At 44.1% G+C, this 18,563-nt stretch overlaps 1 protein-coding gene across 1 annotated transcript; it reads right to left on the reverse strand.

Moving 5' to 3' along the window:
- Window positions 1-289: 289 nt before the first annotated feature.
- Window positions 290-18,110, reverse strand: rps7 (ribosomal protein S7). The gene is made up of 7 exons (XM_033021662.1): window positions 18,014-18,110; window positions 17,281-17,364; window positions 12,660-12,731; window positions 9,121-9,264; window positions 8,966-9,030; window positions 6,257-6,407; window positions 290-410 (listed from the first exon to the last, which is right to left on the reverse strand). Exons 2-7 carry the CDS (start codon window positions 17,353-17,355, stop codon window positions 333-335), a joined length of 585 nt encoding a protein of 194 aa, XP_032877553.1. The 5' UTR covers window positions 17,356-17,364; window positions 18,014-18,110; the 3' UTR covers window positions 290-332.
- Between the last annotated feature and the right edge of the window lie 453 nt (window positions 18,111-18,563).

Here is an 18,563-nt window from a genome sequence, read left to right on the forward strand (position 1 = left end):
AGTTCTTGATCCAGCAAATGTTGGTATATTGTACCAGGCAGATGCAACTCAATAAAAAAAGTACACACTGACCCAGTTGGCTTAAATAGTAAATGGGACATATTGAAAGCTAAAATATTTAAAGATTTTCCCTGAGTTCATCCAAGAGAATTTGTATACCACATATAGTAATTGAGTTGAACATAAAAAAAGTGAGTTGGGGCAGGTTCAACAGAACTATCCCCAGTTTTTTAAGAACTGCCATCTCAGTGGAAAAAAGATAAATAAACAAAAGTCAATATCATAAAGATTTATGACCAAACTCTTGTTTTATTTAAATCATTCTGCAGAATTTACAGCTGGAACTCTGGGAATTCATATACAACATCTTTGCCTGTTAGCTTCTTGTATACAGCAGAAAATGTATCCACCTGTGGGAAGAGTAAAAGAGGGGTGGCAATAAAATCAAATAGGACATTAATTCAAAATCGGTAGAAAATTATTTCAGAACAATACAACACTTGAATACAGCAACAGTAATGCTGTACAAAGTTGCAAATTTTAGTGTCAGATTGCAGATATAAAAAAGATTAAAACTCACAATTATCACCACAGGGTTTAAATATCTTGGCTTGGGTGGAAGGAGTTTAAGAGGTTGGGCAAATAACTTTAGAATATGTTTTAGGACTAAGTAATCCAGAACTATGCCAACGCTTTATAATGGACAGAGACAAATTCCAAGATATTTCATAATGTTTTGCAAATAAGTTTGAACTAAACGACCCTGACAAACCCACATAAAGATTTTTTTTGCAATTGGCAGACCCTAATAGGTTTCAGTTGGAGTGTTGGAGGATTATTTGCTGTTTAAGAGATGTTAGACAGGTGGCAGGGGATAAAGGACGACAGACCATTTGCAAACATGGTGGGGCGATTGGGGCATTTTGGTGAAGAACTCTTCAATGCAACATTAAAAGTAAATCAGTGATTCAGTGTCAGAAAGCTGTATGTCCATTTAGAAACATAGAAAATAGGTGGAGTAGGCCATTCGGCCCTTCACCGCCATTCAATATGATCATGGCTGATCATCCAACTCAGTATCCTGTACGTGCCTTCTCTCCATACCCCTTGAACCCTTTAGCCAAAAGGGCCACATCTAACTCCCTCTTAAATATAGCCAATGAACTGGCCTCAACTACCTTCTGTGGCAGAGAATTCCACAGATTCACCACTCTCTGTGTGACAAATGTTTTTCTCATCTCGGTCCTAAAAGACTTCCCCCTTATCCTTAAACTGTGACCCCTTGTTCTGGACTTCCCCAACATCGGGAACAATCTTCCTGCATCTAGCCTGTCCAACTCCCTAAGAATTTTGTAAGTTTCTATAAGTCCCCCCCCTCAATCGCCTAAATTCTAGCGAGTACAAGCCGAGTCTATCCAGTCTTTCTTCATATGAAAGTCCTGCCATTCCAGGAATCGGTCTGGTGAACCTTCTCTGTACTCTCTCTGAGAATGGCAAGAATGCCTTTCCTCAGATTAGGAGACCAAAACCGTACGCAATACTCCAGGTGTGGTCTCACCAAGACCCTGTACAACTGCAGTAGAACCTCCCTGCTCCTATACTAAAATCCTTTTGCTATGAATGCTAACATACCATTCGCTTTCTTCACTGCCTGCTGCACCTGCATGCCTACTTTCAATGACTGGTGTACCACGACACCCAGGTCTCATTGCAACTCCCCTTTTCCTAATTGGCCACCATTCAGATAATAGTCTACTTTCCTGTTTTTGCCACCAAAGTGGATCTCACATTTATCCACATTATACTGCATCTGCCATGCATTTGTCCACTCATCCAGCCTATCCAAGTCACCTTGCAGCCTCCTCACAGCTAACACTGCCCCCCAGCTTCGTGTCATCCGCAAACTTGGAGATGTTGCATTCAATTCCCTCGTCCAAATCATTAATATATATTGTAAATAACTGGGGTCCCAGCACTGAGCCTTGCGGTACCCCACTAGTCACTGCCTGCCATTGTGAAAAGGACCCGTTTACTCCTACTCTTTACTTCCAGTCTGCCATCCAGTTCTCTATCCACATAAATACTGAACCCCCAATACCGTGTGCTTTAAGTTTGTATACTAATCTCTTATGTGGGACCTTGTCGAAAGCCTTCTGATATAACACATTATATGGGACCTTGTCGAAAGTCCAGATATAACACATCCACTGGTTTTCCCTTATTCACTCTACTAGTTACATCCTCAAAAGATTCTATAAGTTTCGTCAGACATGATTTACCTTTCATAAATCCATGCTGACTTTGTTCAATGATTTCACCACTTTCCAAATGTGCTGCTATCTCATCTTTAATAACTGACTCTAACAGTTTCCCCGCTACCGTTGTTTGACTAACTGGTCTGTAATTCCCCTTCTCTCTCCCTCCCTTTTTAAAAAGTGGGGTTACATTAGCTACCCTCCAATCCTCAGGAACTACTCCAGAATATAAAGAGTTTTGAAAAATGATCACTAATGCATCCACTATTTCTGGGGCTACTTCCTTAAGTACTCTGGGATGCAGCCTATCTGGCCCTGGGGATTTATCGGCCTTTAATCCATTCAATTTACCTAACACCACTTCCCGACTAACCTGAATTTCACTCAGTTCCTCCATCTCATTTGACCCTCGGTCCCCTGCTATTTCCGGCAGATTATTTATGTCTTCCTTAGTGAAGACAGAACCAAAGTAGTTATTCAATTGGTCTGCCATGTCCTTGTTCCCCATGATCAATTCACCTGTTTCTGACTGCAAGGGACCTACATTTGTTTTAACTAATCTTTTTCTCTTCACATATCTATAAAAACCTTTGCAGTCAGTTTTTATGTTCCCTGCCAGTTTTCTTTCATAATCTATTTTCCCTTTCCTAATTAAGCCCTTTGTCCTCCTCTGCTGGACTCTGAATTTCTCCCAGTCCCCTGGTAGGCTGCTTTTTCTGGCTAATTTGTATGCTTTTGTTTTGATACTATCCTTGATTTCCCTTGTTATCCACGGATGCATTACCTTCCCTGATTTATTCTTTTGCCAAACTGGGATGAACAATTGTTGTAGTTCATCCATGCGGTCTATAAATGCATTCCATTGCATATCCACCGTCAACCCTTTAAGAATCAATTGCCAGTCTATCTTGGCCAACTCATACCGTCAAAGTTACCTTTGTTTAAGTTCAGAACCCTTGTTTCTGAATTAACTATATCACTCTCCATCCTAATGAAGAATTATGGTCACTCTTGCCCAAGGGGCCACGCACAAGACTGCTAACTAACCCTTCCTCATTACTCAATACCCAGTCTAGAATAGCCTGCTCTCTCGTTGGTTCCTCTACATGTTGGTTTAGAAAACTATCCCGCATACATTCCAAGAAATCCTCTTCCGCATCACCCTTGCCAATTTGATTCACCCAATCTATATGTAGATTGAAGTCACCCATTATAACTGTTTTACCTTTGTTGCACGCATTTCTAATTACCTATTTGATGCCATCCCCAACTCCACTAATTGTTAGGTGGCCTGTACACAACTCCCACTAGCGTTTTCTGCCCCTTAGTGTTTCGCAGCTCTACCCATACCGATTCCACATCCTCCAAGCTAATGTCCTTCCTTTCTATTGTGTTAATCTCCTCTCTAACCAGCAACGCTACCCCACCTCCTTTTCCTTTCTGTCTATCCCTTCTGAAAATTGAATATCCCTGGATGTTCAGCTCCCAGCCATGGTCACCCTGGAGCCATTTCTCCGTGATCCCAACTATATCATAGTCATTAATAGCTATCTGCACATTCAACTCATCCACCTTATTACGAATGCTCCTTGCATTGAGACACAAAGCCTTCAGGCTTGTTTTTACAACACTCTTACCCCTTATACAATTATGTTGAAAAGTGGCCCTTTTTGATTTTTGCACTGGCTGCCACTTTTAATTTTCACCTTGCTACCTATTGCTTCTACCCTCATTTTACACCCCTCTGTCTCTCCGCTCACATTTAAGAAACCCTTTCCCTTTAACTCCATCCTCGAATATTCCATTTGACACCCCACCCCCCTTATTCAGTTTAAAACCACCCGTGTAGCAGTGGCAAACCTGCCTGCCAGAATGCTGGTCCCCCACCTGTTAAGATGCAATCCGCCCCTTTTATACAGTCCCCCCTTACTCCAAAACAAATCCCAGTGATCTAAGAATCTAAATCCCTGCCCCGTGCACCAGTTCCTCAGCCACACATTCAGGTCCCGTATTGCCCTGTTCCTGCTCTCACCAGCACGAGGAACTGGGAGCAAACCAGAGATAACAACCCTGAAGGTCCTGCTTTTCAGCATTTTTCCAAGCTGTCTAAAGTCACTCTGCAGAATACTCATCCCCTTCTTTTCGACATCGCTTGTGCCGACATGCACTACCACTTCCGGCTGTTCACCTTCGCCCTTGAGGATTTTCTGCACTCTGTCCATGACATCCTGGATCCAGGAAGGCAGCACACCATCCTCGAATCCCGTCTGTTGCCGCAGAAACTCCTGTCCGTGCCTCTCACAATGGAGTCTCCCACTACAATAGCGTTGGCCTATTTGGTTTTGGCTCAACAGCCCTATTTGCTTCGCAAGCCAGTCCGCTGCTCAGTGTAATAACGTCTTCTGTCCCGACAGCTTCTAAGTGGGTGAACCTGTTCACAAGAGGTACAACACCCGGGGACGTTTGCATTCCATGCTTCACTCCCTTTCTCATTGTCATCCACCTTCTCTCTTCCAGTACCTTAGGTGTAGCAATCTTACTATAGGACTTGTCGAGGAACGACTCAGTTTCTCGGACGAACCTGAGTTCATCCACTTGCTTCTCCAGTTTCCCAACACGGTCCTTCATGAGCTGTACCTGGATGTACTTCTCACATTTGTAGCAGCCAGAGGCACCAGCAGTGTCCTTGACCTCCCACATACTGCAAGCATCACACTGAATCAGCTTGCCTGACATCTCCTTCTTTCGTCTCTCCCTCTCCAGCGTTTTGTGTAGCCTCCTCTCCTCAGCGTCTAGAGCCAACCAAAGACTCACAATTTTCTCACAGGGCACTTCCCTCACAAGGCCGCTCCCTCACTGCTGCTCCCTAAGAGCCGTCTTGCTTATATTGACTGATAAATTGCCTAATTTACCAATTTACAAACCAAATTCCTCAGTTTTCAACTGTTTCCCCCTCTCTGACTCACTTCTAACTAATTTGCTTACGACTTTCAAAATACACAAAAAATACTTCTTAGAAAAAAATTTTAAGCAAAAATGTATCTAGTTTATGTCGCCTTCTTGGTAATCGTTCAAAGATTCAATTCCAAAAACAAGCAATAAAGTGAATTCCCATTATTGTGGAAAAGAACTCCGAACCATTACATCTAAGTTACAACACAAATACTACACTGATACCTCAGAAGAAATCCATTCCAGTTTCCAAATTAACGTTCAAGCATCAAGTACAATGAGATCGGGGGTCCTTGTTCATATCACTGAAAGTAAGCATGCAGGTACAGCAGGCAGTGAAGAAAATTAATGGCATGTTGGCCTTCATAACAAGAGGAGTTGAGTATAAGAGCAGAGAAGTCCTTCTCCAGTTGTAAAGGGCCCTAGAGAGACCAGACCTGGTGTATTGTGTGCAGTTTTGGTCTCCAAATTTGAGGAAGGACATTCTTGCTATTAAGGGAGTGCAGCGTAGGTGCACAAGCTTAATTGCCGGGATGGCAGGACTGTCATGTTGATGGAGCGACTGGGCTTGTATACACGGGAATTTAGAAGGAAAGGGGATCTTATTGAAACATAAGATTATTAAGGGATTGGACACGCTAGGGGCAGGAAATATGTTCCCAATTTTGGGGGAGTCCAGAACCAGGGTCCACAGTTTAAGAATAAGGGGTAGGTCATTTAGAACAGAGATGAGGAAAAACATTTTCGCCCAGAGTTGTGAATCTGTGGAATTCTCTGCCTCAGAGTTAGATAGAGCTCTTAAAGATAGCTGAGTCAAGGGATATGGGGAGAAGGCAGGAACAGGGTACTGATTGTGGATGTTCAGCCATGATCACAGTGAATGGCGATGCTGGCTCATAGGGCCGAATGGCCTACTCCTGCACCTATTGTCTATTAGTATGGGTTTTATATATACAGGAACAGAAATAATGAATCTTAAATAGATCAAGGGATACTTGGTACTTCTGAGACGTAAACCAATTTCCTCTAGTTATGCATATTAAACTCACTTTATGTTCTACATTGTTCTGTTGCGCCTTGTCCAAATGGACTTTGATGAGCCTTGTTCCATCCAGTTTCACACGAATTCTCTTGCCCACAATTTCACTAGGGAATACCAGGTCTTCAAGAATTGCATCATGCACTGCAGTCAATGTACGACTGAAAAATAAAATTTAAAAATGTGTTTCAAAACAAAAATCAAAACCCATACCTGTGAAAAACCTTAAAATGATACTGATTACACCAATTATATCTTCAGTACATTTTTCTTGTTAATGCTCATAACATTGAATGTCCGTCAGTTGGCCTTGAGTGCAGGCAATGCCAAAGTGCAATGAAGAAGCTGGAGCTTTAAAAAGTGCAGTGTACAACTTCAAATTCCTGGATCCAAATTGTACACAAATTCAGATTGTAGTCTCATATTTGTGAATTCTACTTCACTTATGCAGTGTGGAATCAAGCCTTCAATCCAACGGCCACCCTAACCAAAAAAGTTGCTCCTCAGGTTCCTATTAATTCCCTTCCTCACCCCGCCCACATTCTTATAGCTATGCTGTCTGGTTCTTCATTCTCTTGCTCTGGGTAAAAGACTCATTTACGCATTTACCTTATCTGTTCCCCTCATAATCTTATCTATAAAATCACCCCTCATCCTCCTGCGCTCCAAAGAATAACATCATTGCTTACTCAACCTCTCCCTGTAGCTCAGGCCAAGTCCTAGCGACATCCTCATAAATCTTTTCTGCACCTTTTCCAACTTAACAACATATTTTCTATACCTTAATATAATAGTCTGAATGTGGCCTCACCAATATCTTGTACAACTATAACATGACCTCCCAACTTCTATATTCAATAATCTGACTGATGAAGGGCAATGTGCCCAAAGCATTCTTGACCATCCTATCTACCCGTGACAGGATTTTCAAGGAACTATGTATCTGCATTCCTAGATCTCTCTGCTCCGCAACAATCCAGAGCCCTTCCATTCACTGTATAAGCCCTGCCCTGGTTAGACCTACCAAAATGCAACACCTTGTACTTCTCAGCTTTAAACCCTCTATGCCCAGTACTGCAACAAGAGAAACAGATTTCAAACATTTTCACTTTTTGCTATTTGACAGAATTTATAATTTCCAAATTCATCAATTGTGTCTATTAACTGCACCCAAAACTTGAAAAATAATTTCTTCAGCTACAATATTTATGATTCTAAAGCCAAAGGATAAATACATCACTTCTAGCTGAAAATGCCATCACATCTAATTCTCAATTCAGCTGTGTAAACAAACCATTTTAAATACATTTTGCACGACTTTCAAAGTTAATTTGGTCAATCATTCCTGTTCACACTATCCAAATCAAAGATCCTATAGCGGAGCAAGATAGGCTACTCCTGCGAAATGCAATGGACTGACGTGTAGTACGCTATGGAGGGGATCATGGGCATTTTTCCACGCCTATTTTAGTAACCTGAGCCTACCTGACCCGACCCGACTCGCAGTGTAATCAATGTTGCGGGGCAACAGTTTGTGTGGGTTAGATTCATAATTCTGTCAGTTCATACTTCTTGTCAACAATAAAATTTGATTCTGGTAATTGTCTTTTTTAATGTTTTTTAAATCATTTCTTTTTAAATGGTTCACAAGCAGTGTTTGAGTTGATTTTGTAGTAACCGGAACCGACCCGACTCGCAGGGTGATTGACATTGCGGGGGAAGTTTTTGTGCGTGATATAGGGTTAGATTCATAATTCTGTTAATTCTTGTTAAGGAATAAAATGTTTATAAACACACATACATGAAAATTATATAAATGTATATAATCATATAACACACACAATTATATTTCTTCTGATCCAATAATGAACTTTATTTCAGACTAGACAAGGGACATTAAATAAGAAACATTGTAAATAAGAAACATTGTAAACCTCCCCGCAACTTCACACACACTAGGCCTTATCCCCCCCGGCACTCCCTCGCCTGCCCCCTCACTACAATGTCTCCCCCCCCTCCTATGCCCCTCTCCCCGCTGCCCCGGGCCGCGCACTCCTTCTCCCCGCTGCCCCGGGCCCCGCACTCTCTCTCCCCGCTGCCCCGGGCCGCGCACTCCTTCTCCCCGCTGCCCCACACTCTCTCTCCCCGCTGCCCCGGGCCGCGCACTCCTTCTCCCCGCTGCCCCGGGCCCCGCACTCTCTCTCCCCGCTGCCCCGGACCCCGCACTCTCTCTCCCCGCTGCGGATCCAATCTTTGGCTGGAAGCAAGAGGGCGGAGCAAAATGGCGGAACAAGATGGCGGGGGCAGGTTGCTAAAATGGGTCATAAAATCACCCATGAATCCGCCCATGAGCATACTACACGTTTGCGTGAGAGTAATCCATCTTGCTCGGCTATAGGATCTTTGATCCAAATGATGCCACTCTTCTTGTCTTTCCTTCATCCTCCAAATTAGCAAAGCTGTTATTACCAATAAACTAAAATTTCTACAAAAATGTTACTAGAAATTTCCAAAACAACTTACTAGAAAATAATTTAGTGACCTAAACCAAAATTAATGCCAACCGAATCCGTGCCTGTACCTGTTCTGAAGCCCACATCTAATTATAACACCCCTCCCCCCCAATACCATAGATTTTCTAACATTCCCAATTTAACCATAAGTATTTAACAACTACACAAAAAAAGAATTTCACTGTATGTACGAAAAGGCCATTTACCTTCTGGGACGCTTCTGCTTATTCTTGTTTCTGCTTTTTCTGGTTGGCTTTGGTAGGATTCTCCTCTGAACAAAAATGTTCAAATTTGAGTTTTTAAATTGATCGGTTAATACATGAAATAGAAAGAATCATAATCAAACAATTTCAGATTTTACCTGTGCAATGAAGACAACGTGTTTACCACTGAATTTCTTTTCAAGTTCACGCACAAGTCGCACTTGAATTTTCTGGAAGGACTTCAGTTGGGGTACTGGCACAAAAATGATGATTGCTTTTCTGCCACTGCCAACTTCAATTTCCTAAATTGAAAGCCAGTTAATACTTAAATGTTTGATTCTGCTTTCTTTAAAAAAAAAGTTTTACAGAGATTTTAAATCAAAATGCATCTCATAGAACTTAATTGGTTACAAACACTTCGTCCAAACACAGTAAAAGATATTGCCAGAATATCCAATGTCTTTCAAGTAAATGTATCCAGAGCCATTTCATATCGGCAACAACATATCTATTCTGCAATTTTCAAAGACTCGGTAGATGTATCTCAGCCTGTTCCATTGATATCAGGGGTGCATGATAGGCAAATAAGAATTTAATCCATCACACCTTGCAATTCAAACAAGGGGACATGACTTGAGAATTAAGGGACTGAAGTTTAGGGGTAACATGAGGGGGAACTTCTTTACTCAGAGAGTGGTAGCTGTGTGGAATGAGCTTCCAGTGAAGGTGGTGGAGGCAGGTTCGTTTTTATCATTTAAAAATAAATTGGATAGTTATATGGATGGGAAAGGAATGGAGGGTTATGGTCTGAGCACAGGTATATGGGACCAGGGGAGATTATGTGTTCGGCACGGACTAGAAGGGTCGAGATGGCCTGTTTCCGTGCTGTAATTGTTATATGGTTATATGGTTAATAAGCGAGTTCGGTATTCCGAAAAACACAAAGAATCATGGGATTTTTCAAAGGTCACTCGCTATAAAGAAAAAGCGAATGAAGCACTAGCTGCATGAACTCAGAGCTGCCAAGTTTTGTCAGAGCATTTCAGTATTCTAGTACCTGAAAATCAGTATCTTGCTGAGGAAATAAGTATTTTTACGCGGTGCCATTTTGCTGAATTGTACAGCCATACCCATGTAAAGGGCCTGTCCGACTGTAAGAGGCAATTCAAGAATTCTCCCGAGTTTCCCCTGATTCGAACTCGGAGAATTACGGTATTAGCCACTCGTGGGTACTTGGGGCTCTCGTGGACATTTTCCAAGTTTGAAAAATCTTCACGAGCTTACCGTGTACCTGTCGTTAGCTTTACGAGCCGCTAAGAGACGTCCCGAGCTCCGATGTACCTGCTACGTACATTCTACATACTTACCACGATTTTGATTTCTTTTTTTTTTATAAACTCGGGAGAGCTCTTGAATCACCTCGTACAGTGGGACAGGCCCTTTAGAGTACAAGAATACATAACTTTGCTACCAATTGACATGTCTTCCACGCACCTTACTTGACAGTGCATTCATTGCCATCTCTTTGTATACTGCTGTTTGAACGGCTGCTTCATGCTTTTAGCACCAGAAGATGATGTAGAAGCCATTATGGAAGCCTCCCTCTCTCTCTTCCTCCCTCTCTCCCCCTTTCCCTCCCACCCTCTTTCTCCCTCCCTCCTTCCTTCCTTTTTTTCTCCCTCCGTCCCTCTCTCCTTCTCCCTCCCCACCCCTCCCTCTCTCCCCATGGAGCCCACCCACTGTTCTGTAAAATCAAGGCCAATCCAAATGTAACTGCAATCCCATTGGTAACCTTTCATCACCAGGCTTATCCAGAATTCTACCACTACCTGAAACATAATCAAAGGCTCAACTACCACTGAGAAAGAGAATTCCAAAGACACATTGCTATACGAGAATTTTCCTGAACAGTCTGTGACCCATAGCGCTGTGGCCATAGTGCTATGTGTAAAGCCCATAGCACTCCAGATGATAGCACTATTTTTAGAACCCATAGCGCTGTAGCCGACAGCTCTTTGTTTAAATTCCCACGCAGAACTGACAGCGCTCTGTTTAAACCTGGAGCAGGACAGGCAGCGACACTGGAGAGAAGGAATGGGTGACGTTTCTGGTCGAGACCCTTCTTCAGACTGTACTGAGCTCCATATTTAAAATCTGTATTTAACAACACAAAATCGCACATCCTAATTCTAATCACATTTCCATACAAAATACGGAAAATCCTGTGAACAGTTCTGTAAACTGTATGTAAATTTGTATCTTTATTCATGATCTAGGGGTAAAAATATATTTAATCTGAGGAACAGGGGTGCCAGGTAGCAGGAGAGCGGGTGTAACAGTGAGAGAGAGAGGGCAGATGCGAGTGGGAGACGGAAGAGCGCGCACAGACCCGCACCTCATGCGCAGCCGGGGCCGAGCCCGTGTCCCCGGCGCCACAAGCACTGCCGAGCCGCCACTGGCCCCCCCCCCCCCCCCCCCGCGGCCACTCAGCTGGATGGGTAGCAGCGCCAGGGAAAAGGAATGGGTGACGTTTCGGGTCGATAACCTTCTCCGGAGACGTTGCATGGCCTGCCGCTCAGCCCCCGCCACCACCAAACCTACCCGTCTGAGTCGCAACACCCTCCACCAGCAGGGCCTTTGATGCCGGATCCTGAATAGGCAATCAGCTCCAGTGGAACTGATTGCCTATTCCAGGTCCGACTGACTCACTGTTTGTAATGACATGCCCTCCACCGTAGGGGGCAAACCGGCGGCCACTGGACAGGGAGAGAGGCGTGGCTGGCCGTCCCCGCCCCCAGGCCGGAGCCCCCCCACCGCGAGCCTGGCACCTCCGGATGGGGACGGGTAACACAAGGGGGAGGGAGGCCCAGCGGCATCCCCACGGAGCTGCACGAAGCATAAAATACTCACTGAAAAGAAGGTCTGATAACCAAAGATAACACACAGCACATCCAGCAATGTTTATAGCGAGTGACCTATGACTTGGGCATGCGCTGTCGGAATACCAAACTCGTTTATTACCATCCTATCTACTGGGAAGTACACTATATTATAGAGACCTATATTATAAAGACCTAAGCAGACTGCAAAGAGAAAACAATGTAACGGAAATGCCAGTCAAGCATTTGAGGGTCACCAACACACTTAAGGGAAGGTGGTCTTTGACATAATACAGCAATTGGAACTCAAAACAGATGACTTTGAGAAACCAGCAGCTGAATTCCAATCTAAACATGGAACTATTTGAATAAACTATTACCAGAAAACCTTGGTTATATTGTACACAGAAATCTAACAAGCTACAATTCAAATCCAACCATAGAACACTAGAACAAAGTATTGACCCACCATGCGATATGGTAAAGTCAGAATGCACATTTATCAGAAAGAAAAAGAAAGGATGCACAAACATTTTACGCAAATGCTCAACTGTTTTATAAAAGCCTTTGAGAGACCAAGTCAAGTCACAGTGAATCATCGACATAACTGGATGGGACACATTTTAAACAGATGCACAAGAGTTTGGTTGGAGAGTCCTAGCTGGCAAGGATACTGCACTGAAAGATGCCAAATGATGAAAGACGAGTCGCCTCAATTCTTATATTAGGAATCACCAGAACTTGCACGATACTGAAGCATGCTATTTTCCCCCATCAAGAGTAAAATGACATTGATTGTAAAATTATCAAAACCCCACCTTTGCAGCAGTAATGTTCAATTCCCTTAACTGTGCCTTCAGGTCAGAGTTCATTTCGAGCTCCAAAAGAGCCTGTAAAATAGAAGATGAGGCAGTATTACGCAACGTTTAATGTTGTGGTAAAAGCTACAATCTACCCGATATAAAACCATGCCATGAATTATACAACTTTCATTCATTAATAATCCAGAATATAAACAAAAAATAATGAAAGGCACAATGTGCTCACCTCCAAAAGCTTGGTCAAGGAGGTAGGATTTGAGAATCAAGAGGAAAGTGAGATTTTGAAAGCCTAGATTAATTTATTGTCAGTTGCTTGTGTGGCCTTACTTTGGCAATGGAGGCAGCCCAGAACAGAAAGGTCAAATGGATATTGGAGTTATATGGGAGTTAAAATGGTTAACAACCGGGATATCCTGTATGCCTTGGTATATTAAGCATATGCGCTCAGTGATAACAGTGCAGACGTGCAAAAGAAGCCCTAGAAATAGAAGAATCCAGAAGCTGGAGTCTAGAGCTAGAGCACAAAAATGAACTACTGGAAGAAATCACCGGGTCAAGAAGCATCTATAACAGCAACAGGATGCACGTGCTGATACACCATTTTGATCCAAAGTGTCAACAATCCCTTTGCCTGCAGTTGTTGCTTGACCCGTTGCGTTCTTTAAGTTTATATTTTGCTACATAAGCCCTGGCAATTCTCTGCAACCGGGTTGCAGGACACATGCACTGCACCAAACAATGTAGTCAATCTTATCAAAGGCTCACACCCTGACCTCAGTCTGCAAAGACTAGGCCCTTCTACACCCACTCCTCCCCATTCACCATTTCACACATACTTAAAACAAGACTCTAGTCTGAAAAGACTGAACCCTTTCCCACTCACCCTTCCCCAATCACCACTTCACACCCAATTACCTACACCCTGTGCTGCACAACACCTTTCCATCATCAACAATAGAAATGGAGGTTGAGAGGCTTTTCAGAAGACAGAAAAGCCATAAATCTCCAATGTTTCCCCCTCTACTCTCAAGCTCTGTGCCAAACAGACATTTTCAACCAGTCCCTGCAAACCTGTACTGTCCCTCCCTGCTTCAAAGTCTCCACTATTGTTCCTGTACCCCAAAAGGCAAACTGGTCTTGATGACTACAGGCCTGTCGCACTGACCTCTGTAGTCATGAAGACCCTTGAAAGGCTTGTACTGGCCAAGCTGAAAAATACTTTCAGAATTTCAGAAAGCTCCAAACTTTCCAAGTTGACTGTGCCTGAATCGCTCTGTCAGTGGATCACCAGCTTCCTGAGACAGGAAGCAGCATGCGAGGCTGGGAAAGCAAATCCCAGACCTGCAAACCCTTAGAATAGGAGCTCTACTCTCTCTACACCAATGACTGCACCTCCACTGACTCCTCTGTCAAGCTTCTCAAGTTTGTGAACGACACAACCCTGATTGGACTGATCCAGGATGGGGAGGAATCTGCCTAGACAGGAAGTGTCACAGCTGGCATCCTGGTGCCATTGCAACAACCTGGAGCTCAATGCTCTTAAGACAGTGGAATTGATTGTAGACTTTAGGAGAGCTTCTCCTCCCCTCCCCATCAACAACACCACAGTCACATCTGTGGAGTATTTAAAGTTCCTGGGAACAATCATCTCCAAGGACCTTAAATAGGGGGTGACCATCGACTCCACAGTCAAAAAGGTACAACAGAGGATGTACTTCCTGCGGCAGCTGAGGAAGCACAATCTGCCACAGGCAATGATGGTCCAATTCCATACGGCCATCGTAGTCTGTCCTCACCTTCTCCATCATGGCCTGGTTTGGCTCAGCCACCAAGCACGACACCTGGAGGCTGCAGCGAATCGTCCGATCAGCAGAGGTTACTGGCTGCAACCTTCCCTCTATTGACGGACTGTACACTGCAAGGGCCAGGAAGCGAGTGGGTAAGATCATCTCTGACCCCTCTCACCCTGGCCGCAAATTCTTTGAATCACTTCCCTCTGGAAGGTGACTCTGTACTGTAAAAGCTGCCACAGCCAGACAAAAAAACTTTTTTTCCGCGAGTAGTAGTTCTACTCAATAACCAAAAATCTGTAGCCTCCTTTTGCTCTGGTATTTTATTTAATTCACATGTTTAATCAATAATGCTTAATGTTTTATGTATCATTCTTAACTGTCACTGTATATCATTTGTCACTTGTGGGCGGAAAACCAAGGCAAATTCCTTGTATGTGAATACTTGGCCAATAAACTTATTAATTCGTTCATTCAACTGTGTCTGGAGGCACGCACATCTTTGTCACAATCACAGTAAGTATCAGCAGTAACCATCGGAGTCTCATTACAGTAGCAGGGAGGCAAAGGCCTAATGGAGGGCGTCTAGTAAGGTGGGCAAATATGTCAATGCGGAGGGTATAAAATATATTTTTACCCCTAGATCATGAGAAAGGAGGGGAATGGTAAATCATAAAGACTGTTCAACTTGGCATTTCAGCAGACAGCTAATGATGGTAACCAAAAGCAATCTGGGAAATGAATCAGAAACATAGAAAATAGAAACATAGAAAATAGGTGCAGGAGTAGGCCATTCAGCCCTTAGAGCTTGCACCGCCATTCAATATGATCATGGCTGATCATCCAACTCAGTATCCTGTACCTGCCTTCTCTCCATACCCCCTGATCCCTTTACCCACATGGACCACATCTAACTCCCTCTTAAATATAGCCAATGAACTGGCCTCAACTACCTTCTGCGGCAGAGAATTCCAGAGATTCACCCCTCTCTGTGTGAAAAATGTTTTCCTCATCTCGGTCCTAAAAGATTTCCCCCTTATCCTTAAACTGTGACCCCTTGTTCTGGACTTCCCCACTCACCCAGCCTATCCAAGTCACCTTGCAGCCTCCTAGCATCCTCCTCACAGCTAATACTGCCCCCCAGCTTCGTGTCATTCGCAAACTTGGAGATGTTGCATTCAATTCCCTCGTCCAAATCCATTAATATATATCGTAAATAGCTGGGGTCCCAGAACTGAGCCTTGCGGTACCCCACTAGTCACTGCCTGCCATTCTGAAAAGGACCTGTTTACTCCTACTCTTTGCTTCCTGTCTGCCAGCCAGTTCTCTATCCACATCAATACTGAACCCCCAATACCGTGTGCTTTAAGTTTGTATACTAATCTCTTATGTGGGACCTTGTCGAAAGCCTTCTGAAAGTCCAGATATACCACATCCACTGGTTCTCCCTTATCCACACTACTAGTTACATCCTCGAAAAATTCTATAAGATTTGTCAGACATGATTTACCCTTCATAAATCCATGCTGACTTTGTCCAATGATTTCACCACTTTCCAAATGTGCTGCTATCCCATCTTTAATAACTGATTCTAGCAGTTTCCCCACTACCGACGTTAGACTAACTGGTCTGTAATTACCCCTTTTCTCTCTCCCTCCCTTTGTAAAAAGTGGTGTTACATTAGCTACCCTCCAATCCTCAGGAACTACTCCCGAATCTAAAGAGTTTTGAAAAACTATCACTAATAGGTGTAGGAGTAGGCCATTCGAGCCAGCACCACCATTCAATATGATAATAGCTGATCATCCAAAATCAACCCCATTCCTGCTATCTCCCCATATCCCCAAGAGCTATATCTCTTGAATACATCCAGTGAATTGGCCTCCACTGCCTTCTGTGGCAGATAATTCTACAGATTCACAACTCTCTGGGTGAAAATGTTGTTCCTCATCTCAGTCATGAATAGCCTACCCCTTATTCTTAAACTATGACCCCTGGTTCTGGACTCCCCCAACATCGGGAACATTTTTCCGGCATCCCTTTAGAATTTTACATTTTTCTACAAGATACCCTCTCATCCTTTTAAATTCCAGTTAATAAGCCCAGTTAATCCATCCTTTCATCATGTTAGTCCCACCTTCCGGGAATTAACCCGGTGAACGCACGCTGCACTCCCTCATTGCCAAGAATGTCCTTCCTCAAATTAGACCAAAACTGCACACAATATTCCAGGTGTGGTCTCACCAGGATTTGCCCTGTACAACTGCAGAAGGACCTCCTTGCTCCTATACTCAAAACTTCTCGCTAGGAAGGCCAACATGCCATTTGCTTTCTTCACTGCCTGCAATTTGGAGATAAGTAGGTCAGGGGAGCAGAAAGCATGCATCATTTGAATTTCAACAAATTCAAAAATGAATTTGTAATAGGTGAGACGAGTTGGACTAAAGACTGCAATGGCATACAACTTTGGTATTCAGGGATCATGAGGTGTTGCTATTGGACGTTACATTTAGTTGGTTACAGGGGAAGATAAAGACCATGTGGTCTCAATTCTAGGGACAAGTATGACTTCCTTGTTAAGTCATACTTGTAGGGTTAAGATGTCTTATAGAAGATAAATGTTGTTGGCATCGCCCATGAGGATTCCCCATTAATGAGCAATAAGGCAATCCTTCATGACCATTGCAAATCCTAGACAGTTCTAACATCCTGGACCTCACAAGTCCTGATCCAATTTACTGAACACTCAACACCAAGGCAATTACACATCCGATTTTGCAGTATCAAAGGTCATCCATGCTGAAACGTCGCACATGATACCGACGTACCTGAGAAATGCCAGATTCGAATTCATCCGGCTTTTCGCCATTAGGCTTCACAATTTTGGCGCTGCTGCTAAACATGGCCTATCACTGGAAAGGAAGGAAAACGACTTCAGATCAGCCTGAAAATATGTTCCAACCCTTAACGCCGCCTGGCTATTCGAATTCATATGCTGCCCGACCCGCTGAGACAGTCAGGCAGAGATCCCAACTCCACATGCGCCGGACGCCGGCCGTGGTGGATAATTTGTACACGGTCGCCAAACATTAAAAAACATAAATCTTTCACTCGAACCTGCGAGTGGTGAAGTCTAAGAGAAGAAGGGCACCAGTTCGTGGTTGTACGTTGGCGCTGTTGAGCTTGGGGTTACCCCACACCACGTTGGCGGCCTACCCGGATGAGGAAAGAGTGCGCCCCGGGACGGGTTGTGCTGACAGGGGGTGCAAGCCTGGCGGCTGCAAACAGGGCAGGAGCCGCCGAGCGCGCGCGGTGGAACGCGGCCCGGATTCCCGGGCCCAGCCGGACGCGCAGCCGCACACAGCTCCCTCCTGGCGTCAAACGGCAAGACATCAAATAACCCTTCTCCCCCGCGGTCACATCCGCCATCCGGCCGCCCGGCCACGCGAATCTGAACCATCTCGCCCCCACCGACCGAGCGCCGCTGCCGCACCGCGGATATTGAGCGGATTTGCGCGGTAATTTGCGGGAACACGAAGCCACCGCCGAAGCGGCACCGACCTGGGTGAAGAGCGGCCGAGGAAGAGGGCCAGCTATCGCGAGACTTGCCTTTAATAGCCCGCCCCTGCTTTCGCGTAGCACGGCCGGGGTTGCCGTGGCAACGACGCACCGCCTGCTGCCGCCGTCGTCGTCCTCCCTCCCTCCCACCAGGTGGCCAGATGCAATCAGCCGGGCATCATCAGTGCACAGTATTCAATGTTGCAAAAAGGTAACGCGTTCATCGCAGCGTTCATCATTTAGGATTAACCTTGGTTAATCTTGTCGGATGTGGCTCCAGTGGCAGCCAGTCCAACTTGAATCTGCAGATCGTGGAACGAATTGCAAGCGTACAGATTGATAATGTCAAGCCTCTCTACTCGTTGAGGAGACACCTCATTGAAACTTACAGTAGCAATGTTACATAATTTTGAGATTTTAAAAATCAAGTCTGCAATTTATCCCACCAGATAAGGCATAAAAAGAAGTTTGATTTGACACCTAATTCACTTTCATAACTTCAGTATTAAAAAAAAAGTAATGGCAATTTTCATACTCGGAAATTAGCATCTTG

This window comes from Amblyraja radiata, chromosome 5, assembly GCF_010909765.2.
Source record: "Amblyraja radiata isolate CabotCenter1 chromosome 5, sAmbRad1.1.pri, whole genome shotgun sequence".
Lineage (NCBI taxonomy): Eukaryota > Metazoa > Chordata > Chondrichthyes > Rajiformes > Rajidae > Amblyraja > Amblyraja radiata.

Excerpts from the sequence above, each read along its gene's own strand:
- rps7 (XM_033021662.1), bottom strand. The coding sequence starts at position 17,355 with ATGTTTAGCAGCAGCGCCAAAATTGTGAAGCCTAATGGCGAAAAGCCG. Across the intron at positions 9,031-9,120 it reads ACGTTGTCTTCATTGCACAG|AGGAGAATCCTACCAAAGCC; the intron begins GTAAAATCTGAA and ends ATTTTTGTTCAG. Across the intron at positions 6,408-8,965 it reads AAGCAGAAGCGTCCCAGAAG|TCGTACATTGACTGCAGTGC; the intron begins GTAAATGGCCTT and ends TTTATTTTTCAG.